This window comes from Oncorhynchus gorbuscha, linkage group LG02, assembly GCF_021184085.1.
Source record: "Oncorhynchus gorbuscha isolate QuinsamMale2020 ecotype Even-year linkage group LG02, OgorEven_v1.0, whole genome shotgun sequence".
NCBI classification, from domain to species: domain Eukaryota; kingdom Metazoa; phylum Chordata; class Actinopteri; order Salmoniformes; family Salmonidae; genus Oncorhynchus; species Oncorhynchus gorbuscha.
In genome coordinates, this window is record NC_060174.1 from 95280708 (window position 1) to 95307613 (window position 26906).

Consider the following 26906-nt stretch of genomic DNA (forward strand, 5'->3'; position numbering starts at 1 on the left):
ACAAACCTATTTATTCCAGGGTTTTTCTTTATTTGTACTATTTTCTACATTGTAGAATAATAGTGAAGACATCAAAACTATGAAATAATACATATGGAATCATGTTGTAACCCACAAAAAGTGTTAAATCAAAATATTTATATTTGAGATTCTTCAAAGTAGCCACCCTTTGCCTTGATGACAGCTTTGCACATAAAGAAAAACCCTCGAATGAGTAGGTGTGTCCAAACTTTTGACTGGTACTGTATGTAAATGAGATATTTCTGTAATACATTTTCACTACATTTGCAAAATATTAACTTTGTAATTATGGGTTATTGTGTGTAGATGGGTGAAAAAACAACAACATTTAATCCATTTTGAATTCAGGCTGTAACACAACAAAATGTGGAACATGTCAAGGGGCATGAATACTTTCTGAAGGCACTGCATGTATGTGTGCGTGCTTGAGTGTGAGTGCATGTGTATAATGTGTGTGTTTACATATTTGTGTGTGCATGTGTGTGGGGTGCACATATGTGTGTGTGTCCAGGTGGCTCACCTCAGGGATCCATAAGGCACAGCTGACATGGACCCACTTGGTTCCACTGCGGGTGGGCTTCAGGGCTCCGCCTCTCTTGGGGCACAGCAGGCATTTGGGTTGCACCCCTAGGGCACAGGTTCGGCACAGCCAGCTCCCCTGTGGGACCTTCAGGATCCCATAACACGCCTGGGGAGAGACAGAGGGGTGAGGGAGGAAAATGAGAGAGGAGGAGGAGAAAGAGAAGGAGAGGGGGGAGGAGACAGAGGAGAGAGGGGAAGGAGACAGAGGAGGAGAGGGAGAGGGCGGAGGAGAGAGAGGGAGGAGAGAGAGGAGACAGGAGAAAGTGGATGGAGACAGGAGAAAGGGGATGGAGACAGGAGAAAGGGGATGGAGACAGGAGAAAGGGGGAGGAGACAGGAGAAAGGGGGAGGAGACAGGAGAAAGGGGAGGAGGAGGATATGGAGACAGGAGAAAAGGATAGGAGACAGGAGAAAGGGGGAGGAGACAGGAGAAAAGGATATGGAGACAGGAGAAAGGGGGAGGAGACAGGAGAAAGGGGAGGAGACAGGAGAAAGGGGATGGAGACAGGGAAAGGGGGAGGAGACAGGAGAAAGGGATATGGAGACAGGAGAAAGGGGGAGGAGACAGGAGAAAGGGGATGGAGACAGGAGAAAGGGGAGGAGACAGGAGAAAAGGATATGGAGACAGGAGAAAGGGGGAGGAGACAGGAGAAAGGGGATGGAGACAGGAGAAAGGGGGAGGAGACAGGAGAAAGGGATATGGAGACAGGAGAAAGGGGGAGGAGACAGGAGAAAGGGGATGGAGACAGGAGAAAAGGATATGGAGACAGGAGAAAGGGGGGGGAGGAGACATGGGAGAAAGGATATGGAGACAGGAGAAAGGGGGAGGAGAAAGGGGGAGGAGACAGGAGAAAGGGGATGGAGACAGAGAAAAAAGGGGGAGGAGACAGGAGAAAAGGGATATGGAGACAGGAGAAAGGGGGAGGAGACAGGAGAAAGGGGATGGAGACAGGAGAAAAGGATATGGAGACAGGAGAAAGGAGGGGAGGAGACAGGAGAAAGGGGATGGAGACAGGAGAAAGACAGGAGGGGAGGAGACAGGAGGGGAGGAGAAGGGAAAGGGGATGGAGACAGGATAAAGGGGGAGGAGACAGGAGAAAGAGGGAGGAGACAGGAGAAAGGGGAGGAGACAGGAGAAAGGGGGAGGAGACAGGAGAAAGGGGAGGAGACAGGAGAAAGGGGGGGAGACAGGAGACAAGAGGAGAGACAGGAGAGGGGGAGGAGACAGGGAGGGGGGAGACAGGAGAAAGGGGGAGGAGACAGGAGCAAGGGGGAGACAGGAGAAAGGGGGAGGAGACAGGAGCAAGGGGGAGGAGACAGACAAGGAGGAGACAGGAGAGGGGAGGAGACAGGAGAGAGGGGAGGAGACAGGAGCAAGGGGGAGGAGACAGGAGAAAGGGGGAGGAGATGGAGCAGAAGAGGGAGAGGGGGGAGAAAGAGAAGAGGAGGGCAGGGGAAGGAAAAAGGGACAAGGAACTATTTTCAAACATTTCAAAACAGCGTTGAACAGAAGAGGTTGACAGAGTATGACTGCCAGAGAATTGTGAAACCAATTAACGCCATTACACCCAATAAAAAAACAGCAGTCTGAAAAACTAAAAGGAGGTCGATGAGTCTATTTCTTGGATGTATTTTTCTTACTGTTAATAATTGTCAAAAACTCCGAATAATATTTTAATTCTTCTAATTAAATTTTTTTATTTAACAAGTCAGTTAAGAACAAATTCTTATTTACAATGATGGCCTATTTTCTGTAAGATCTGACAGTTGAAGGATGTAAGGAGTCAAAGGAAGAAGAGTTAGTATCCAGTTTCTCCATGTAACTATAAACAATCCCCAATTAACACCTTTGTCCTTCTTGTCATGACCCCAAAGAACTACAAATCCCACCATCCCCAATCTCCCCCTGATCCCAAACAAAACACCCTCGATACGACCAAAACGGACTTTCCCCTCTATTCACTTACACCCTCTTCCAACAAGAAGACACTGTTAACACCCCTAGAACATCTACTTGTCGCGTCCTCTTCACCCAACAAAACATCCCACCTCCACCGCCACCCCTCCCTGTACCTGATGTACGCAGATGTTGCACTTGTCACAGAAGACCATCTCGTTGCCATCCTCTCCCTCTGGGGACCGGCACACGTCACACACCACATCCTCGTCGTACTCGATGCCCAGGCCCTCCTCCGTCTCGATGGCCTGCTGCATGTTCTCCTCACACTGGCTCTCCAGCTCCACCAGCACACGCTCCATGGTCAGCTCGTCCAGCTCCGGCAGCGCTGAGGGAGGGAGGGAAGGAGAGAGAGGTGGGTCAGTGTCAGACACTGGGTTGGGACATGGGTCAGAGTCGGTCTATTATATGTTTGGGAAAGAAGGACAGAGCGTCTAGTTAAGAGTCACAGCTAGTCACATGGCTAGCTGTAACCCTTATCACCTATGGAAATCTATATCTGATTGACACGTGTCTTGCGCTGTGTCTCTTTCATTTCTCATTCGTTTGCTGAACATTTTGTACTATTAAACCCCTCCTGTAGCTCAGTTGGTAGAGCATGGCGCTTGTAACGCCAGGGTAGTGGGTTCGATTCCCGGGACCACCCATACGTAGAATGTATGCACACATGACTGTAAGTCGCTTTGGATAAAAGCGTCTGCTAAATGACATATATTTTTTATATATATTTATATTTTTTAATAAATGTATCTTGTACGTCAAATTGCCACAAACGAAAGCAACTGTCAATGTGTCAGAACAAGGCTGCAATCTGATCTTTTGCCACTTAACTTATCTTTTGACCAATCAGATCAAATGATTTGGCAATAAATTGGGCCAAAGATCCGAATTGGGCTGCCTGTGTAAATGAGCCAAAATCTTATAAATACTGGTAAAAGGCCTGTCATGGATTACATTTAGTATATTTTTTGTACTTAATGATATCCGATCTTCAACCAAAATTTAATATTAGATAAAAGGAACCTAAGTTTTACAAACAACCAAAAAAATAGACACTCATTTTATTTATTTAACAAAGTTATGCAATACCCAATTCCCCTGTGTGAAAAAGTAACTGCCTCCTTACACTCAATAACTGGTTGTGCCAGCTACAATGACTGCAACCAAATGCTTCCTGTAGTTGTGGACGATATCTAAGAAAGTCTCAAGGTTTGGCTCGCATGAGGTAGAGTATCTCATGATAAGCTGTAGACCACACTATCTACCTAGAGAGTAATCATCTGTATTTTTCATAGCGGTCTACATACCACCACAGACTGATGCTGGCACTAAGACTGCACTGAATGAGCTGTATTCCGCCATAAGCAAACAGGAAAACAGTCACCCAGAGGAGGCGCTCCTAGTAGCCGGGGACTTTAATGCAGGGAAACTCAAATTTCTTTCAGCATGTTAAATGTGCAACCAGAGGGGAAAAAAACTCTGGACCACCTTTACTCCACACACAGAGATGCATACAAAGCTCTCCCTCGTGATCCATTTGTCAAATCTGACGATAGTTTTATCCTCCTGATTCTGATGCCCTAGCCATTTCTGAATCCTGGCTTAGGAAGGCCACCAAAAATTCCGAAATTTCCATCCCCAATTACAACATTTTCCATCAAGACAGAACTGCTAAAGGGGGAGGAATTGCAATCTACTGTAGAGATAGCCTGCAGAGTTCTGTCATACTATCCAGGTCTATGCACAAACAGTTCAAACTTCTACTTTTAAAGAACCATCTCTCCAGAAATAAGTCCCTCACTGTTGCCGCTTGTTATAGACCCCCCTCAGCTCCCAACAGTGCCCTGGACACCATATGTGAATTGATTGTCAGAGTTCGCTAGGTGCTAGGTGACCAAAATTGGGATATGCTTAACACCCCGGCCGTCCTACAATCTTAGCTGGATGCCCTTAATCTCAAACAAATGATCAAAAAAACCTACAACCCAAAATCCGGAAACATGGGCACCCTCATAGATATCATCCTGACCAACTTTCCCTCTAAATACACCTCAGCTGTCCTCAACCAGGATCTCAGCTATCACTGCCTCATTGCCTGCATCAGCTCTAGATCCGCGGTCAAACGACCACCCCTCATCACTGTCAAACGCTCCCTATAACACTTCAGCGAGCAGGCCTTTTTGATCGACCTGGCTCGGGTAACCTGGAAGGATATTGACCTCATCCTGTCAGTAGAGGATGCCTGGTTGTTCTTTAAGAACAGATATAACCCTCAATTCACTCCAGACTTGACTGCCCTTGACCAGCACAAAACTGCACTAGCATCGAATAGTCCCTGCAATATGCAAATATTCAGGGAAGTAGTCAGGAACCAATACACACAGTCAGATAGGAAAGAAAAGGCTAGCTTTTTCAAGCAGAAATTTGCAACCTGCAGCACTAATAAAAAACGTTTTGGGACACTGTCCATGGAGAATAAGAGCACTAGAAAACACTGTTCCCACTGATAAATACAAGATAATCGAGAATTTCAATAAGCATTTCTCTACGGCTGTTCATGCTTTCCACCTGGCTACCTCAACCCCGGCCAACAGCTCTGCATCCCCTGCAGCAACTCACCCAAGCCCCCTCTGCTTCTCCTTCACCCAAATCCAGATAGCTGATGTTCTGAAAGAGCTGCAAAATCTGGATCCCTACAAATCAGCTAGGCTAGACAATCTGGACCCTCTCTTCCTAAAATTATCCGCCGCCATTGTTGCAACCCCTATTACCAGCCAGTTCAACCTCTCTTTCTTATCGTCTGAGATTCCTAAAGATTGGAAAGCGGCCGCAGTCATCACCCTCTTCAAAGGGGGAGACACTGCCCTGCCTTTCTAAAGTCTTCAAAAGCCAAGTGAACAAACAGATCACCGACCATTTCGAATCCCACCGTACCTTCTCCACTGTGTAATCTGGTTTCCGAGCTGGTCACGGGTGCACCTCAGTCACGCTCAAGGTCCTAAACGATATCATAACCGCCATCGATAAAAGACAGTACTGTGCAGCCGTCTTCATCGACCTGGCCAAGGCGTTTGACTCACCGTATTCTTATCGGCAGACTCAACTGCCCTGGTTTCTCTAATGACTGCCACGCCTAGTTCACCAACTACTTTTCTGATAGAGTTCAGTGTGTCAAATCGGAGGGCCTGTTGTCCGGACCTCTGGCAGTCTCTATGAGGGTGCCACAGGGTTCAAAACTATTTTCTCTGTATATATCAATGATGTCGCTCTTGCTACGGGTGATTCTTTGATCCACCTCTACGCAGACGACACCATTCTGTATACATCTGGCCCTTCTTTGGACACTGTGTTAACAAACCTCCAAACGAGCATCAACGCGGCCTCCAACTGCTCTTAAATGCTAGTAAATCACTGAACGCACCCGCCCGCCCGACTAGCATCACTACTCTGGACGGATCTGACCTAGAATATGTGGACAACTATAAATACCTAGGTGCCTGGCTAGACTGTAAACTCTACTTCCAGACTCGCGTTAAGCATCTCCAATCCAAAGTTACGGTTAAATCTAGAATTGGCTTCCTATTTCGCAACAAAGCCTCCTTCACCATGCTGCCAAACTTCCCCTCGTAAAACTGACCATCCTACCGATCCTCGACTTCGGCGATGTCATTTACAAATTAGCCTTCAACACTCTACTCAGCAAACTGGATGTAGTCTATCACAGTGCCATCCGTTTTGTCACCAAAGCCCCATATACTATCCACCACTGCGACTTGTATGCTCTCTTTGGCTGGTCCTCGCTACATATTCATCGCCAAACCCACTGGCTCCAGGTCATCTATAAGTCTTTGCTAGGTATAGCTTCACCTTATCTCAGCTCACTGGTCACCATAGCAAAACCCACCCGTAGCACACGCTCCAGCAGATATATTTCACTGGTCATCCCCAAAGCCAACACTTACTTTGGCCGCCTTTCATTCCAGTTCTCTGCTGCCAATGATCGGAACGAATTGCAAAAATCACTTAAGTTGGAGACTTATAGTTCCCTCACTAACTTTAAGCGTCAGCTGTCAGAGCAGCTTACCGATCGCTGCAGCTGAACACAGCCCCTCTATAAATAGCCCACCCAACCAACTACCTACCTCATCACCATATTTGTTGTTGTTTTTCTGCTCTTTTGCACACCAGTATTTCAACTTGCACATCCTCATATGCACATATATCACTCCAGTGTTAATTCAATTACTTCGCCACTATTGGCCTATTTATTGCCTTACCTCCTTACTTCATTTGCACACACTGTATACAGATTTTTCTATTGTGTTGTTGTTTTGCTTTGCTTTATCTTGGCCAGGTCGCAGTTGTAAATGAGAACTTGTTCTCAACTCTCCTACCTGGTTAAATAAAGGTGTGAAAAAAACATCCAGTATCAAAAATATGCAAAAGTTCAGAAAATGAGAAAGGGGACAAATACTATTTCACAGCACTGTACATACGGTCTTCAGGGCTTAAAGACGGATTGTTTTTTTTTAAACAAACCAGTAGGAAGGGGAGTTTAGTTATCTGTTAACCTCTGAGCCTCTGACATTTACATCTTGTAAATAGGGAGAGGCTAGAGGAACAAACATTTCAGTCGTAACATTTGCATGTACATGCATAACTGTGTCTGAGAGAATGAGAGCGAGAAGTAAATGGAGAGGGATGTTGGTAGAGGGAGAAAACATGAGAGAGAGATTGAAAGAAGGCATTCTCTTCATCTTTTCTATCTCAGCCTGTCATTGTTGCAATGTGACCTCATAACCCAGAAACAATCATGCAAGTGTTTGTTTAGTCTAGCCATTGGGGTTGTGAGAAGCAACTCATTTCAGCTGGAACACACTGAACGTACATTGGGGGGGGATTTCATAATCTTTTAATAAGCATAGTAAATAAATCCGGGCCTGAGGGATTTTAAAATGCAATTATTTTTCTAATCTATAAATGCAAGATCAGATTGTAAATAAAGTGGATCTGCGATGTGGAGAGACAGATCTTGAGGGTCAGCACTTGTCAGTAGTCTAGGCCAGATAGACAGAGAGTGGTTGGGTGACTGGCAGAGACCCAGGACGCAACAGTGGGAAGATCTCTCTGTGTGGACATAAAGAATAGAGAGGTGCACCCTTCTGACCCCCAAAACTGATGGCTAGATCATAGGTCAGATGTGTGGGGTCAATTAAACAGAGTTGTGGAGTAGTGAAGTTGGATTGAGGAATACTGTGTGTGTCAGCCTGTAGTTTAAAGTATTGATGAGGCAGAGTGACACAGGAGTCAAGGTGGTACAGTCATACTGTGGTAACATGGTCAAACTGTAATAACATTGTCATAGAACAGCATGTAGAATGCTGATAGAAGGAGAGTGTACAAACCTAGGGGAAAGCATTTGTTACCTCAAGCAGGTGGCATAGGGATGAATGAGTGAGTGAGTGAGAATAAACCAAGTTGTTTTAGTAGCTCTTGCATCATGTTCAAGCCTAAATGCTCAAATTAACAGACTTAACAAAACAAAAGGCTAATAAAGTCCTGTTGTTGATTTGAGGGTTGCATCTCAAATACAACCCTATTCCCCTATATAGTGCACAACCTTTTCCTAGAACCCTATGAGCCCTGGTCAAAAGTAGTGCACTACGGAATAGGGAATAGGGTGCCATTTGGGACTCAGCAGGAGTCTCTTACCCAGTTCTCTGAACTCCAGGTTAACCAGCTCCAGCCAGGACACGTCTATGTCATCCAGGTCATAGCGGCTATGGGGCTCATTGGTGGTCTTCATGCCCCCCTGGCCCAGACCCAGCTCACACCCCCGGCCCTGCCCTGGCCAGTAGAATGGGATACGCCCCACCTCTGGTAGCATCCTGTCAACACAGAAAAACTATGTTTTTTTTTTTACTTTCATGAACTGAAATATTTTACATTTAGTGAAATGTGTACAGTGAACAGTGAAAGGTGTACAGTAAGCAGTTAAACGTGTACATTAAGGATAGAAACATATGGTCAAACAGATGCTTGGACTTGTGAGTCATGGAGTCATGGATACATCATTAATCATCCTTCCTTTATTCAGGTACAGGCACACACATGCACGTACACACAGACACAAATATCACACACAGACATGATAAGCATCAGACAGCGAGAAACAGACCCCCGGTTACGACAGTCATCAGATGGTCATCACAGCAGCATCATCACAGTAAGTGTGTCATTCTGAGGAGCCATCATTGAAATAATCACTTGGGTGTCATTGAGACAGTGGCAACCTTCCTGACAGACCTAGACAAACAACCCTGATTGACCAGCACTAACAACCCTCCCTAGCCACAGGCACTGGATGCGTCCCAAATGGCACCCTATTTTCTTGTAGTGCAATCATTTTGACCAGGTCCCTCTAGTCCACACCTGTGCCATTAAACCCCTACAACTCATCCAGAACGCCGCAGCCCGTCTGGTGTTCAACCTTCCCAAGTTCTCTCACGTCACCCCGCTCCTGCGCTCTCTCCACTGGCTTCCAGTTGAAGCTTGCATCCGCTACAAGACCATGGTGCTTGCCTACGGAGCTGTGAGGGGAACGGCACCTCAGTACCTCCAGGCTCTGATCAGGCCCTACACCCAAACAAGGGCACTGCGTTCATCCACCTCTGGCCTGCTCGCCTCCCTACCACTGAGGAAATACAGTTATAATAATAATAATATATGCCATTTAGCAGACGCTTTAATCCAAAGCAACTTACAGTCATGTGTGCATACATTCTACGTATGGGTGGTCCCGGGGATTGAACCCACTACCCTGGCGTTACAAGCGCCACGCTCTACCAACTGAGCTACAGTTCCCGCTCAGCCCAGTCAAAACTGTTCGCTGCTCTGGCCCCCCAATGGTGGAACAAACTCCCTCACGACGCCAGGACAGCGGAGTCAATCACCACCTTCCGGAGACACCTGAAACCCCATCTCTTTAAGGAATACCTAGGATAGGATAAGTAATCCTTCTCACCCCTCCCCCCTTTAAGATTTAGATGCACTATTGTAAAGTGACTGTTCCACTGGATGTCATAAGGTGAATGCACCAATTTGTAAGTCGCTCTGGATAAGAGCGTCTGCCAAATGACTTAAATGTAAATGTAATGTAGTGCACTATATAGGGAATAGGGTGCCAATTGGGATGCATGCAGTGACACCCTGATGACCTGCCTACAGTAAACAACCCTGACAACCCGCCCTGTCCTCTGTCCAATGCACAGGCCCTGTGTTGTGTATGTCCAGACATGGGGATGTAATTGTAGTGCACAGGGAACCATGAGGGGAGAGAGAGAGAGAGAGCAAGTAGAACTGCAGTCATCATCACCTCCCTCCCGGCGGCTCAGGTCCTTCTCACTGTGGATTCAGGAAGACCCACTGGAAGGGGAGCCTGTAAAGATTTCTGTACAGATCTCCCCACACACACACACACACACACACACACACACACACACACACACACACACACACACACACACACACACACACACACACACACACACACACACACACACACACACACACACACACACACACACACACACACACACACACACACACACACACGCACCCAAACCAGCCCACGGGGTTTTTCCAGTTCTATCAGTGCACACACAAACACACACACTCATGCACGCCAAACACCTCGTCACCTCCTCCACCTGGTAATTAAATCATGACCTTTGAGTGAAAGGACGTGGTGTGATAATTGTACATTTAACATTTTAGTCATTTAGCAGATGCTCTTATCCAGAGTGACTAAAAGGAGCAATTTGAGTTAAGTGCCTTGCTCAAGGGCACAGCGATTTTTCACCATGTCGGCCCGGGGATTCAAACCAGCGACCTTTCGGATACTGGCCCAACGCTCTTAACCGCTATGCTTCCTGCCAGACTCTGCCTCTCTCTGTCTCTAATCTTAAATAGGTCATCAACCTCATCACCACAGCTCCTGCCTCACTGCGTCGAAAGCTGGGTAGTGTACTGGGTGTTTACAAAGTCACACTGAGTTCGGAATGGCATCATATTCCCTATGAGCACTGGTCAAAAGCAGTGCGCACGATCGGGAATAGGGTGCCATCTGGGACGCACACACACTGTGCTCTCCATACTGCCTCCCCCTTCCCTGGCCGACACGTCTGATGTAAAACCATGCAAATAATGTAAGGCCTGAAAAATCCCCAGACTGATGTCTTACTGCTGCCTCCCAGACTGATGCCTTACTGCTGCCTCCCAGACTGATGCCTTCCTGCTGCCTCCCAGACAGATGCCTTACTGCTGCCCCCCAGACCGATGCCTTCCTGCTGCCTCCCAGACAGATGCCTTACTGCTGCCCCCCAGACCGATTCCTGCCCCCAGACCGATGCCTTCCTGCTGCCTCCCAGACCGATGCCTTCCTGCTGCCCCCCAGACAGATGCCTTACTGCTGCCTCCCAGGTTGATGCCTTACTGCTGCCTCCCAGACTGATGCCTTACTGCTGCCTCCCAGACTGATGCCTTACTGCTGCCTCCCAGACTGATGCCTTACTGCTGCCTCCCAGACTGATGCCTTACTGCTGCCTCCCAGACTGAGGCCTTACTGCTGCCCCCCAGACAGATGCCTTCCTGCTGCCCTCCAGACAGATGCCTTCCTTGTGCCTCCCAGACCGATACCCTACTGCTGCCTCCCAGACCGATGTCATACTGCTGCCTCCCAGACCGATACCCTACTGCTGCCTCCCAGACCGATGTCATACTGCTGCCTCCCAGACCGATGCCCTACTGCTGCCTCCCAGACCGATGCCTTACTGCTGCCTCCCAGACCGATGCCTTACTGCTGCCTCCCAGACCGATGCCTTACTGCTGCCTCCCAGACCGATGCCTTACTGCTGCCTCCCAGACTGATGCCTTACTGCTGCCTCCCAGACTGATGTCTTACTGCTGCCTCCCAGACTGATGTCTTACTGCTGCCTCCCAGACTGATGCCTTACTACTGCCTCCCAGATTGATGCCTTACTGCTGCCTCCCAGACTGATGTCTTACTGCTGCCTCCCAGACTGATGCCTTATTGCTGCCTGCTAGCAGCCTGCTGCCTCCTTCCACTCCTTCATTGCTGTTTTTTTCTATGATCTGGCAACAATCAAATGTGGGTGGTTTACTTTTGTGAGGGCACTCATTTCATACATTTTTATACAGTGTTGCTGTGCCCGATTTCGCTTGTTATCTTTTCATTAGATAAGCCCCTTCTACTGTCCGTCGACCCCCACCCTAGAATCACATCTCCAGGCAGGAAGCCAGCCAGCCTAAAGGTGTTCAAAGCTGGAAGGATTGTCTAAAGTGGTGACTGGAAACAAACTCGTAGTGGATCTTGCAGAGATGCAGGCAAAGGGTGACTAATCTGATGCTGCTTCATTTGTCTCTCTCACTAGCTGACTGTAGACGACGTGGTGTTTCTACGTCTGACTGTAGACGACGTGGAGTTTCTACGGCTGACTGTAGACGACGTGGAGTTTCTACGGCTGACTGTAGACGACGGGGAGTTTCTACGACTGACTGTAGACGACGGGAGTTTCTACGACTGACTGTAGACGACGTGGAGTTTCTACGGCTGACTGTAGACGACGTGGAGTTTCTACATCTGACTGTAGTCGACGTGGAGTTTTCTACGTGGAGTTTCTCTGACTGTAGAGACCTGACGTGGAGTTTCTACGGCTGACTGTAGACGACGTGGAGTTTCTAGCTGACTTCTACGTGGAGGCTGACTGTAGACGACGTGGAGTTTTCTGACGGCTGACTGTAGACGACGTGGAGTTTCTACGGCTGACTGTACCTCTGACGACGTGGAGTTTCTACGGCTGACTGTAGTCGACGTGGAGACGGCTGACTGTAGACCACGTGGAGTTTCTACGGCTGACTGTGACTGTACGGCTGACGACGTGGAGTTTCTACGGCTGACTGTAGACGACGTGGAGTTTCTACGGCTGACTGACGACGTGGAGACTGACTGTAGACCACGTGGAGTTTCTACGGCTGACTGTAGACGACGTGGAGGAGTTTAGACGACGTGGAGTTTCACGGCTGACTGTAGACGACGTGGAGAGTGACTTCGACGTGGAGTTTCTACGGCTGACTGTAGACGACGTGGAGTTTGACTGTAGACGACGTGGAGTTTCTGACTGTAGACGACGTGGAGTTTCTACGGCTGACCACGTGGAGTTTTTGACTGTAGACCACGTGGAGGCTGACTGTTTCTAGTCTGACTGTAGTGGAGTTTCCACGTGGAGTTTCTACGGCTGACTGACCACGTGGAGACTGACGTGGAGTTTCTACGGCTGACTGTAGTCGACGTGGAGTTTCTACGGCTGACTGTAGACGACGTGGAGTTTCTACGGCTGGCTGACTGGAGTTTCTACCGGCTGACTGTAGACGACGTGGAGTTTCTACGGCTGACTGTAGTGGAGTTTCTACGGCTGACTGTAGTCTGACTGTAGACGACGTGGAGTTTCTACGGCTGACTGTAGACGACGTGGACTGACTGTAGACGACGTGGAGTTTCTACGGCTGACTGTAGTCGACGTGGAGTTTCCACGTCTGACTGTAGACGACGTGGAGTTTCCACGGCTGACTGTAGACGACGTGGAGTTTCCACGTCTGACTGTAGACGACGTGGAGTTTCCACGGCTGACGTGGAGTTTCCACGGCTGACTGTAGACGACGTGGAGTTTCCACGGCTGACTCGACGTGGAGTTTCCACCGCTGACTGTAGACGACGTGGAGTTTCACCGCTGACTGTAGACGACGTGGAGTTTCACGGCTGACTGTAGTCGACGTACGTGGAGTTTCTACGGCTGACTGTAGACGACGTGGAGTTTCACGGCTGACTGTAGGCTGGAGTTTCTGGCTGACTGTAGTCGACGTGGAGTTTCTACGGCTGACTGTAGACGACGTGGAGTTTCCACGCTGGAGTTTCTACGGCTGACTGTAGACGACGTGGAGTTTTTGACTGTAGACGACGTGGAGTTTCTGGGTGACTGTAGACGACGTGGAGTTTCCACGGCTGACTGTAGACGACGTGGAGTTTCCACGGCTGACGGCTGGAGACTGACTGTAGACGTGGAGACGACTGGAGTTTCCACGGCTGACTGTAGACGACGTGGAGTTTCTACGGCTGACTGTAGACGACGTGGAGTTTCTACGGCTGACTGTAGACGACGTGGTGTTTCTACGACTGACTGTAGACGACGTGGAGTTTCTACAGCTGACTGTAGACGACGTGGTGTTTCTACGGCTGACTGTAGACGACCTGGAGTTTCTATGGCTGACTGTAGATGACTGGTGAAGGAAAACCATAGGGGTGTGGTGAAATAACAGTTCTCTCTGATGATGGAGTTGGAACGGAAGTTGAAGTCGGAAGTTTACATACACTTAGGTTGGAGTCATTAAAACTTGTTTTTAAACCCCTCCACAAATATCTTGTTCACAAACTATAGTTTTGACAAGTCTGTTAGGACATCTACTTTGTGCATGACAAGTAATTGTTCAAAAATTGTTTACGGACAGATCATTTAACTTATAATTCACTGTATCACAATTCCAGTGGGTCAGAAGTTTACATACACTAAGTTCAATGTGCCTTTAAAGAAAATTCCAGAAAATGATGTCATGGCTTTAGAAGCTTCTGACACCATTGAGTCATTTGGAGGTGTACCTGTGGATGTATTTCAAGGCCTACCTACAAACTCAGTGCCTCTTTGCTTGATATCATGGGAAAATCAAAAGAAATCAGCCAAGAAACCACGCAGCTGTCATACCGCTCAGGAAGGAGACGCGTGCTGTCTCCTAGAGATGAACATACTTTGGAACGAAAAGTGCAAATCAATCCCAGAACAACAGCAAAGGACCTTGTGAAGATGCTGGAGGGAACAGGTACAAAAGTATCTATATCCACACAACCTCAAAGGACACTCAGCAAGGAAGAAGCCACTGCTCGAAAACCGCCATAAAAAAAGCCAGACTCCGATTTGCAACTGCACATGGGGAAAAAGATCGTACTTTTTTGAGAAATGTCCTCTGGTCTGATGAAACAAAAACAGAATTGTTTGGCCATAATGACCATCGTTATGTTTGGAGGAAAAAGGGGGAGGCTTGCAAGCCGAAGAACCCTATTCCAACCGTGAAGCATGGGGGTGGCAGCATCATGTTTTGGGGGTGCTTTGCTGCAGGAGGGACTGGTGAACTTCACAAAATAGATGGATTCATGGGGTAGGAAAATTATTATGTGGATATATTGAAGCAGCATCTCAAGACATCAGTCAGGAAGTTAAAGCTTCTGGGTCTTCCAAATGGACAATGACCCCAAGCATACTTCCAGAGTTGTGGCAAAATGGCGTAAGGACAACAAAGTCAAGGTATTGGAGTGGCCATTACAAATTCCTGACCTTAAAATTTGTGGGCAGAACTGAAAAAGCATGTGTGAGCAAGGAGGCCTACAAACTTGACTCAGATACACCAGCTCTGTCAAGAGGAATGGGCCAAAATTCCCCCAACTTATTGTGGGAAGCTTGTGGAAGGCTACCCAAAATGTTTGACCCAAGTTAAACAATTTAAAGACAATTATACCATATACTAATTGAGTGTATGTAAACTTCTGACCCACTGGGAATGTGACGAAAGAAATAAAAGCTGGAATAAATCACTCTCTACTATTATTCCGACATTTCACATTCTTAAAATAAAGTGGTGATCCTAACTGACCTAAGACAGGGAATTTTACTAGGATTAAATGTCAGGAATTGTGAAAAACTTCCAACTTTAACTGTACAAATCAAATCAAAGTTTATTTGCCACATGCGCCGAATACAACAGGTGTAGACCTTAGTGAAATGCTTACTTACAGGCTCTAACCAAAGGTGCGGGGGGGAAAAGTATGTGTGTGTGTGTGTGTAGGTAAGTAAAGAAATAAAACAACAGTAAAAAGACATTTAAAAAAAGAATAGCTAGGCAATATACAGACACCTGTTAGTCAGGCTTATTGAGGTGGTATGTACATGTCGTTATCGTTAAAGTGACTATGCATTTGATGAACACAGAGTAGCAGATGCGTAAAACGAGTGATTGGCGGGTGGTTAAAGTGACTATGCATATAAGATCAAAAGAGAGTAGCAGCAGCGTAAAAGAGGGGTTGGAGGGGGGGCACAATGCTAATAGTCCGGGTAACCATTTGGTTAGATGTTCAGGAGTCTTATGGCTTGAGGTAAAAACTGTTGAGAAGCCTTTTTGTCCTAGGCTTGGCACTCTGGTACTGCTTGCCATGCGTTAGTAGAGAGAACAGTCTATGACTGGGGTGGCTGGGATCTTTGACAAATTTTAGGGCCTTCCTCTGACACCGCCTGGTGTAGAGGTCCTGGATGGCAGGCAGCTTTGCCACAATGATGTACTGGGCATACACACTCCCCTCTGAAGTGCCTTGCAGTTGGAGGCCGAGCAATTGCCATACCAGGCAGTGATGCAACCGGTCAGGATGCTCTCAATATTGAAGCTGTAGAACCTTTTGAGGATCTCAGGATCCATGCCAAATCTTTTTAGTTTCCTGAGGGGGAATAGGCTTTGTCGTGCCCTCTTCATGACTGTCTTGGTGTGTTTGGACTAATCTAGTTTGTTGTTGATGTGGACACCAAGGAATTTGAAGCTCTCAACCTGCTCTACTACAGCCCCGTCGATGAGAATAGGGACGTGCTCGGTGCTCCATTTCCTGTAGTCCACAATCATCTCCTTAGTCTTGGTTACGTTGAGGGATAGGTTGTTATTCTGGCACCACCCGGCCAGGTCTTTGACCTCCTCCCTATAGGCTGTCTCGTCGTTGTCAGTGATCAGGCCTACCACTGTTTTGTCGTCAGCAAACTTAATGATGGTTTTGGAGTCGTGCCTGGCCATGCAGTCATGGGTGAACAGGGAGGACAGAAGGGGACTGAGCACGCACCCCTGGGGAGCTCCAGTGTTGAGGATCAGCGTGGCAGTTGTGTTGCTACCTACCCTCACCACCTGGGGGCGGCCTGTCAGGAAGTCCAAGATCCAGTTGCAGAGGGAGGTGTTTAGTCCCAGGATCCTTAGGTTGGTGATGAGCTTTGAGGGTACTATGGTGTTGAACGCTGAGCTGTAGTCAATGAACAGCATTCTAACATAGGTGTTCCTTTTGTCCAGGTGGGTTGCTACTAATACTCATAAACAATGAGGGAGGGAGTTCAAAGACTGAGAGGAAACAGAGGAGGGGGAAAGAGGGAGAGTTGGGCAGGAGGGCGAAGGTGGACCTTCCCACTTGGTCTTGTATCCCGTGTACAATGTATAAACAACCGTTTAGTCTATTCGCCAGATCAGGAGACACCACCTTGCGAAACACCTCCCAGTCCTCATTCCAGTATTCCACTTCTAAGGTTTGTTGTGTATATTCTTCTCCTTTGGCTAAGATGTGGCACTTCACTCTACAGGCCGGGTAATCAAAAGCATATCCCCACAGTGGCCATTAGACATAACCAATTGATGTGTCAGTAGCTTTACGGGAGATTTTTGGGCTTCTGTACAAATTTAGAAAATTATTTTTGGGAACATCTTACACTACATGGCCAAAAGTATGTGCTCGTCCATCATCTCATTCCAAAATCATGGGTATTACTATAGAGTTGTTATTCTCTTTGCTGCTATAACAGCCTCTACTCTTCTGGGAAGGCTTTCCACTAGATGTTGGAACATTGCTGCACGGCTTCCATTCAGCAACATGAGCATTAGTGAGGTTGGCCACTGATGTTGGACGATTAGGCCTGGCTCGCAGTCGGCGCTCCAATTCATCCCACAGCTGTTCGATGGGGTTGAGGTCAGGGATCTGTGCAGGCCAGTCAAGTTCTTCCACACAGATCTCGACAAACCATTTCTGTATGGACCTCGCTTTGTGCACCGGGGAAATATCATGCTGAAACAGGAAAGGGCCTTCCCTAAACTGTTGCCACAGAGTTGGAAGCAAAGAATTGTCTAGAATGTATGGATGGATACCCATTTTGTGAAGCTCCAAACAAACAGTTCTGGTACTGACGTTTCTCCCAGTTTGGAACTCGGTAGTGAGTGTTGCAACCGAGGACAGCCAATTTTTGTGATTTTTACGTGACAGCACTCGGCAGTCACATTTTCTGTGAGCTTGTGTGGCCTACCACATCACGACTGAGCCGTTGTTGCTCCTGGACGTTTCCACTTCACAATAACAGCACTTACAGTTGATCGGGGCAGCTCTATCAGGGCTGAAATTTGACAAACTGATTTGTAGGAAAGGTGGCATCCTAAAACGGTGGCACGTTGAAAGTCACTGAGCTCTTCAGTAAGGCCATTCTACTGTAAATGTTTGTCTATGGAGATTGCATGGCTGTGTGCTCGATTTTATACACTTGACAGAAACGGAAATAGCCGAATCCTCTAATTTCACCTTGTGTCCTACTTCAGGTCATCATGTGCTGGTCAGTATGTAACAATTCCATGTTTTTTTCCCGAGTTTTCTGTGCTTTTTGTCTTTTCTGTAGCACACCCGTAGTGCTCACATCACTTACTTTGTGGTTGTTACTAATACTCATAGTCAGGCAATTTCCAGCCTACACAGAAATGAATTTTTCCACAAAACTTGTTCAAACACAGGCCTCCAAGAACTACACAGCAGTTCTCACAAGTTAATTCTACAAGGTCAACAAGTTCAATCTTCAAACACAAAATTACAAAATGTATCTGCGGAAATTACTTTTTACTTCAAAACTATAATTTAAAAGTTCAAGAAGTTCACTGCACAGAAGTTCACCCCCCCCCCCAAAAAAATTAGCAAATTATACAATGATACGTTAATTATCCTAAGGAAATCCTGAAATGTCATTAAGAGGTCAACAAGAGGACAACTCAGAACTTTCAACCATCAATCAATTGAACTAATCAAATGAGTGAAAGCAGCCGTGTGCTCTATTCTCTCTGCTGAGAGAGCTGTAATAACTTATTTTGTTGTTTGCGCATTCCTCACATAATATGACTGGCTTCAACGCTTTCCGAGGAAGCTGTGATCCTTATTTGCCGTTTGGAATATTTATTTGGAGCAAGGGAGGGCTTCTGACTCTCAACTCCTCCATATTTTTCACAGTACACCCTTCCCTCCAGACCCCAAGGGGATGTGGTTTGGGGTTTTATTACACACACACACTGGCCTTGGGGGATCTGTGGTGTGTGCACTTTGTGGCTACTGTACGGTCTGGGTGAGGCTCAGAGAGAGAAAGAGAGCTACTGTGTGAAAGAGGGTCAGTGTGTTAGGAGTGTTAATGACTGAGAAGGTGGGAGGAAGAGTGAGAAGGGTCAGTGTGGAGAGAGACCCTACGGACCCTGGTCAAAAGTAGTGCACTACATAAGGAATAGGGTGACACTTGGGACTCAACCAAAAACACCACCCACAGGTTTGTCATCTTCCTGGATGATATGTTTTTCCCCCGACACTTCTGATGTGAATGACATCTATCCGAGGGACATAAACAGCACAGTGCTTTATTCAACCCGGTGGGGGCACAGACAGACGGGGCCACCAGCAGGGAGGGTTACATAGAGCAGAACATGAAACAGGATTCTATATGTTTTCACAGAAAAAGGACAAAACACTGACTAATTGGTAGGTGTTTGTCAGGTATTGCAAAAGTGGAGACAGTTTTCTTGCAAGGTTTCAGCTACGCCCTAACGAAGGTTGAGTGACTGAACAGTAACAGTAAGGTGAAACTTTGTAAGAAAACACTGTGGGTCGTCTCCTTCCCTGCTTTCGTTCGCCACTCGGGCTCCTGAGTTGCGCAGTGGTCTAGGACACTGCATCTCAGTGCAGGAGGCGTCACTGCAGTACCTGGTTCGAATCCAGGCTGCATCACATACGGCCGTGATTGGGTGTCCCATAGGGCGGGGCACAATTGGCCCAGCGTCATCCGGGTTTGACTGGGGTGAGCTGTCATGGTAAATAAGAATTTGTTCTTAACTGACTTGCCTAGTTAAATAAAGGTTACATTATTATTTTTTCATTGTCTCACAATCATTTCCCCCAATCCCCCCCATCTCAAATCTCTTCATGCCTCATTGTCACTAGGTGCCTAAACACCCTCCTGCCTCCCACACGTTTCAGTGACCCCTTTCTTCCCATGCACCTCATTGTGTGAGGGGTTCCACTGTGACCACTCCTGCCCCTCATCCACAAACGACCCCATTCCCACCACCACCTACATCCACAGAGCAGCCAACCGAAACAATCAGGCCAGACTCCCGTGGGGCTTCCTACCCTGGATGTGCCAGGGGCACCCATATCTGGGACCGGCCTGTGTGTGTGTCTGTGTCAGACAGAAACCGATAGAGAACGATCTGATCAAAAAAATATACTGACAGATACAAACTGACAGAAACTGAAAATGAGTGGGCTTTAAAGGGCAATTCTGTCACTTTTCAACATATTTTTCTCCAGCATCATACCAGTGTCTACATGTGATCTGTGGTTAAAAATATAAGGTCCTAAAAATTGCTTCTCTGTGACATCACAGGGTAGGATTAAAAGTAAGGGGGAAAAGTTAGTTATTTTCAAAACCTGCAACAAGTTTCAAGCCAGAAGAAGGATATCGTATTGCTCCACACGTCACCATGAATCTCATAGTGCTTGAAAATCACTGTTATTAAAATGTTTCAACTTTTGATGCTATGAAAGAAATAAAGCCTGCACACTCATAAGCTCCACCGTGTATCTTTATTCACAAACAAACAAACGTTTAGATCACACAAGGATCTTCGTCAGGTTAGGGCAGTCTATATACAGCATATATAAGCTGAAAGAGGCACCTTTTGAATATTATAACTGTACTATAACTGTATAGCCATTCATATCAGGTAGACAAAACGTATGTGACAATACCGACCGTGGTTGTCATGATAACAAATGACTCAGATGGCGTTCACAGAAAATGGCTATTGGGAAAGTCCTCATTAAGTCCATTTGGGAATATCCAGTAGTATTCAGTTTGCAACAGAAGTCTATGGATGTGCGTCCCTCGCCTCGGTACTTTGACATGCTGGATACCCATGTACTTCACTGAGGAAACATTGTGTCTGGCAGTGATAAAGTTACTGTTTTTTGGTTGTTGTTTTTTTTGCTTTTGATGACATCACCGCATATAACTTTTTGACTTTCTATATTTGCTCTACAAAACTGAGAAATGCGTAGTTTTCACATTATGTAGACACTGGTATTGTGCTGGAGATGATGAAAATGAGATTGAAAAGCGGTGGAATTTCTCTTTAAGTAAAGAAAAGTCCCCAAGACAGATAAACAACACGTAGTTTGAGTCATAGCAACCCTCTCAGGCGACCGTTAGTCTATCTGATAGGAAATATTCCAGTAAAACAAATGATGAAAGACCCACGCGTCTGTCCCTAATGGCACCATATTCCCTACCTACACAGTGCACTAGTTTTGACTAAAGTGCAATGGGCTCTGGTAAAAAGTAGTGCACTATGTAGGTAGAGAATAGGGTGCCATTTAGGATTCAGCCCAAGTGAAAATACTTGCTCTGATAACAGAATGACATCAGAGGGAGTCAAGTGGACCTTGAGTAATTTCAATATTTCATAGAACAATCAGGAAATGTAAAAAATGCCTCTTTGCACTTGAGATGTTAATGTTGGACATTCACTGAGTGAACAGACACATCATTTATAACACAATGACTACTACAGTAGCCTAAACCTTTCAGAATGTGGGGCTTATTTTGTTATCAAATGCTTTTAAAAAATCATCCAAAAGGCATTGGATAAAATCTGTCAGAAAGCTGCTTCTCTGCCCTAAGTCGTCAGGCACAGTGGATTAACCAGAGCCCTTATGTGTGCTGCCATTTTGTGATACCTTCAGATGCCTATGAGGTCTGCCCAGGAACGCCAAGCGTGTTGTCATGGATATGGCTGAGCCTTAACAGCCATATTCCAGTGCCCCTTTACTACAAAGAATCAGTCTAGCCGGCTAGGGTTTTAGTCTTACTGCGCTTACTACTATTATCCTTTCTGTTTCCACCCCATTTGCTTTATTTTCATCTTCCCCAAAACTCTAGCAGTTACGCTACACAGAAACTAAATCACAACCCCCCTTTCTTGCCATCCTTTCCCCTTACACAAATGTGCACACTCGTAAAAAATAAAGAGACTCATAATAATCCCTCTTGGTGGGGGGGGTTGAGCAGTTTGTGTTGGGGGATTGTTTTCATTCACATTTTCCACTGACTCAATTGCGAGCCAGAAGAGGGAAGAGAAGGCTGGGAGGCTGCTGGCTGCACAGAGCAGGGCTGGCACCATGCCAGGACTTTGCTTCAGGTCTCACAGCTCACTCAGCCTTTGCTTCCACCTCCTCCTCCTGTCCCCCGCCCCTCTCCTTTTTTGTTGCTAAAACACTGCAGCGAGAAAAATTTCAGCAGAGAGCTAGCTTCCCTGTATCTGTCCCATTGATGAGGAAGCTAAAGAGGCAGGCAGGCAGGCAGGCAGGCAAGCAGGCAGGCAGGCAGGCAGGCAGGCAGGCAGGCAGGCAGGCAGGCAGAAAGACAGAGAGGGGGGGACAGACAGTCAGGGTGACAGACAGACAGAAAGACAGAGAGGGGGGGACAGACAGTCAGGGTGACAGACAGACAGTCAGGGAGTGAGGCAGAAAGTCAGGGAGGGAGGCAGACAGACAGGGAGGGAGGGAGACAGATGGTCAGGCAGGGAGGGAGGCAGACAGACAGACAGAGAGGGAGGCAGACAGTCAGGCAAGGAGGGAGGCAGACAGACAGTCAGGCAGGGAAGCATCGAGCTAGCTTCTACACCAGCCACACCTCAGAATGCTGAGTTGCATCCAAAGAACACTATACCTACTGTGAAGCATGGGGGTGGAAACATCATGCTTTGGGGCTGTTTTTCTGCAAAGGAACCAGAACGACTGATCCGTGTAAAGGAAAGAATGAATGGGGCCCATGTATTGTGAGACTTTGAGTGAAAACCTCCTTCCATCAGCAAGGGCATTGAAGATGAAACGTGGCTGGGTCTTTCAGCATGACAATGATCCCAAACACACCGCCCGGGCAACAAAGGAGTGGCTTCGTAAGAAGCATTTCAAGGTCCTGGAGTGGCCTAGCCAGTCTCCAGATCTCAACCCCATAGAACATCTTTGGAGGGAGCTGAAAGTCTGTGTTGCCCAGCAACAGCCCCAAAACATCACTGCTCTAGAGGAGATCTGCATGGAGGAATGGGCCAAAATACCAGCAACAGTGTGTGAAAACCTTGAAGACTTTTGACCTCTGTCATTGCCAACAAAAGGTATATAAACAAAGTATTGAGATAGCGTAGTGTCCAGAGCATGGAGGCGCTACCAGGAGACAGGCCAGTACATCAGGAGACGTGGAGGAGGCCATAGGAGGGCAACAACCCAGCTGTTATGCAGGTGAATGAGGACCCAAAAGCGACTTGGCGAAAACAGAGTCTTTAATCCAGTAACGGAAATATGCAATACTCCTAGACAAATCGGAGCGGTAAATAAAGCATAGAAAACAATTCCACTCGTAATGACGAGAACAGACTGGAGACTCGAGCATAAACTGTAGGTTGCCTCGGGAAGGCACTTGACCGTAGCAGACTCAGACACCTGCTCACCACGCAGCATCTGAGGGAAACACGACACGACAGGGCGATACAAAGACACAGCACGGTGAACAATATACAAGGATCCGACAGGACAGAAACGGAAAACAAGGGGAGAAATAGGGACTCTAATCAGGGGAAAAGATAGGGAACAGGAGTGGAAAGACTAAATGATTGATTAGGGGAATAGGAACAGCTGGGAGCAGGAACGGAACGATAGAGAGAAGAGAGAGAGGGAGGGAGAGAGAAAAAAGGGAACGAACCTAAAAAGACCAGCAGGGGGAAAACGAACAGAAGGAAAAGCAAAATGACAAGACAATATAAGACAAAACATGACACCAGCAGTAGGACCGCTACCTCCGCTTTTGTGCAAGGACGAGCAGGAGGAGCACTGCCAGAGCCCTGCAAAATGACCTCCAGCAGGCCACAAATGTGCATGTGTCTGCTCAAACGGTCAAAAACAGACTCCATGAGGGTGGTATGAGGGCCCGACATCCACAGGTGGGGGTTGTGCTTACAGCCCAACACTGTGCAGGACGTTTGGCATTTGCCAGAGAACACCAAGATTGGCAAATTCACCACTGGCGCCCTGTGCTCTTCATAGATGAAAGCAGGTTCACACTGAGCACATGTGACAGACGTGACAGTCTGGAGACACCGTGGAGAACGTTCTGCTGCCTGCAAATTCCTCCAGCATGACCGGTTTGGCGGTGGGTCAGTCATGGTGTGGGGTGGCATTTCTTTGGGGGGCCGCACAGCCCTCCATGTGCTCGCCAGAGGTAGCCTGACTGCCATTAGGTACCAAGATGAGATCCTCAGACCCCTTGTGAGACCATATGCTGTTGCGGTTGGCCCTGGGATCCTCCTAATACAAGACAATGCTAGACCTCATGTGGCTGGAGTGTGTCAGCAGTTCCTGCAAGAGGAAGGCATTGATGCTATGGACTGGCCCGCCCGTTCCCCAGACCTGAATCCAATTGAGCGCATCTGGGATGTCTCTGATGCTTTAGTCCAGGTCTGGGAGGAGATCCCTCAGGAGACCATCCGCCACCTCATGAGGAGCATGCCCAGGCGTTGTAGGGAGGTCATACAGGCATGTGGAGGCCACACACACTACTGAGCCTCATTTTGACTTGTTTTAAGGACATTACATAAAAGTTGGATCAGCCTGTAGTGTGGTTTTCCACTTGAATTTTGAGTGTGACTCCAAATCCAGGCCTCCATGGGTTGATAAATTTGATTTCCATTGATTAATTTGTGTGATTTTGTTGTCAGCACATTCAACTATGTAAAGAAAAAAGTATTTAATAAGAATATGTCATTCATTCAGATCTAGGATGTTTTATTTTAGTGTTCCCTTTATTTTTTTTGAGCAGTGTATATAAATACAAAATATAAAAATAAGACAGCTAGCTAGACTACATGGCTTAGTGTGGTGAGACTTGTGTTATATCGACTACCATTTTTTATTTATTTTATTTTACCTTTATTTAACCAGGCAAGTCAGTTAAGAACATATTCTTATTTTCAATGACGGCCTGGGAACAGTGGGTTAACTGCCTGTTCAGGGGCAGAACGACAGATTTGTACCTTGTCAGCTCGGGGGTTTGAACTCACAACCTTCCAGTTACTAGTCCAACGCTCTAACCACTAGGCTACGCTGCCGCCCATCTCTTGTCCAATATCGAATATGGTTTGTGGGTGTGTTGTAAAAACTTGCAATACCAAACCAAGGAATTTGTCGGCTATAATCTTCCACAAACTTTTTGTTGAATTCACCTTTCTCCCTCAATGTTCCAAAAAGAAAAACAGTTCACTGTGAACAAAACTCAAGAGAGGAAAAACGAATACCTCTTTAAATAAACAATAATGCAGTATCAGTGAGAGGAGAGAGAGAATGCCTCCATTGTTTTCTGCCACTTCCAAATCCTTCTTGCAGGACACCTATTAATCTGTGTACAGCATCAGCTCATCTCATTTAGATGTATTTCACCATTCATATTCAATAAAACAGAATCAAAAGGGAATGCAAGGCGTTGTAAATAATGTTAATAGGTGTTTTATGTAACAGCATTGCATGAGTGTGTTTCTGTCTGTCTGTGTGCGCAAGAGATGTTTATGAATATGAAAGTGTGTCAGTGCCCATCTTCCACCAAGTTTCTATGAAACGTACCTGCACATTTGTGTGCGTGTGGGGGGACTAACACATTTGGTGCCGCGACCTCCACGGTGCCCCACCCTTTTTGTTGGGGGGGGGATCGCTAACTTGCATCGAAGAAATGTGCAGTTTACACATTTTGTCATGAGTCTTTGACAAAATCTTGCAGTTTTAAAAAAGGTAATTTTCCTGGAGTTCGGGCCCTGGATACCCTTTTGGCAATCCAGTCCTGTGTGCATGTCTAGAGAGAGCAAAAGAAAGCAAGCTATTGCTCATTTTCTGAGAGCCTGAGTCATCCTCATTACATGTATTACTGTATTCGCAAATTGGAGTGTTTGTGTGTCCGTACGTGTATGTGTGTGTATGTTGTGTAAGGGTGTGTGCCTACCTGCTTGTGTAAGAGATCACAGTAAGTGTGTGGGAGTTTTTAAAAACCTCTTTTGAAAGATAAGAGAGATGAGCGTGAGGGAGGGAGAGAACGAGAGATGCTGAAGGATACGGTTGCCCTACACTTGTCAAGGATGATGTCATGATCGTTAGATTCTACACATGATGCTGTGGCCTCTCTCTCTCTAGTGTGTACAGTCCAATACTCAATTCATAGATAACAGATAAATACACCTTGTAGAAACACTCAACCTTGTAGAGATCCACACAGAGATAACGGCTCATAGCATAGGGACTGGGAGACTCATGACAACCTGTCAAATACAATTCCATCCTGTTAAGAGCTATGGAGATGGCCAAGCAACCATCACTGACCAGGGTTAATTCGCTAACAAGTTGGCTCTTGACAAGGAAGTTGAAGGTAGCATATCATTAGCTTAACGCAATTGCTGGAAGTATGGGTATCTACTAGCCAGCTCCTCTCAAAAGCAGGGAAATAGAAAGTATTCGTTACAAGTACATATACACAATTATATTTTGATTATAGTTGTTTGAAAAACATTTCTTTTTGGAACTATTTTCTCTGAACTTCATTCATCCACTGTGATGGTGGGCACAAGGATAGGCTGGGCAGGAGTGTCAACACTGAGACAGCGATGGTTTTTCACCAGTTTGCTAGCTAGATATCAAGTAAGCAAAGTATGAGAAGAGGACATCAACAACAAAATCCCACAGAAGAAGAGGAGGAGTACATCAAAAGACTGCTCATCCGAAGCAATATTTGCACCTCCCAGCTGTGACTTGAAAATTGTGGACACTGCTGGAGTGCTGGAGTGTCCACAATTTGGTGAAAAGTTTGGAGTTCCTGGGCATACACATCACAGGCAAACTGAAATGGTCCACCCACACAGAAAGGTGGTGAAGAAGGCGTAACAGCGCCTCTTCAACCTCAGGAGGCTGAATAATTTTTTGGTACTTGTCACCCAAAAACCTTGACAAGCTTTTACAGATGCACAATCGAGAGCATCCTTTCGGGATGTATCACAGCCTGGTACGGCAACTGCACCGCCCTCAACAGCAAGGCTCTAC

At 46.7% G+C, this 26906-nt stretch overlaps 1 protein-coding gene across 3 annotated transcripts in view; it reads right to left on the minus strand.

Annotated features, from left to right (window-relative positions):
• LOC124013641 (protein Jade-1-like) overlaps positions 1-26906 on the minus strand; it is a 221689-nt gene that overhangs the window by 100111 nt on the left and 94672 nt on the right. For all 3 annotated transcript variants that reach the window (XM_046328003.1, XM_046327995.1, XM_046328013.1), the window contains 3 exons: positions 8273-8448; positions 2677-2888; positions 542-709 (listed from right to left, as the gene is read on the minus strand). In XM_046328003.1, coding sequence (XP_046183959.1) covers positions 542-709; positions 2677-2888; positions 8273-8448 — 556 coding nt within the window. The remainder of the gene's footprint in view (positions 1-541; positions 710-2676; positions 2889-8272; positions 8449-26906) is intronic.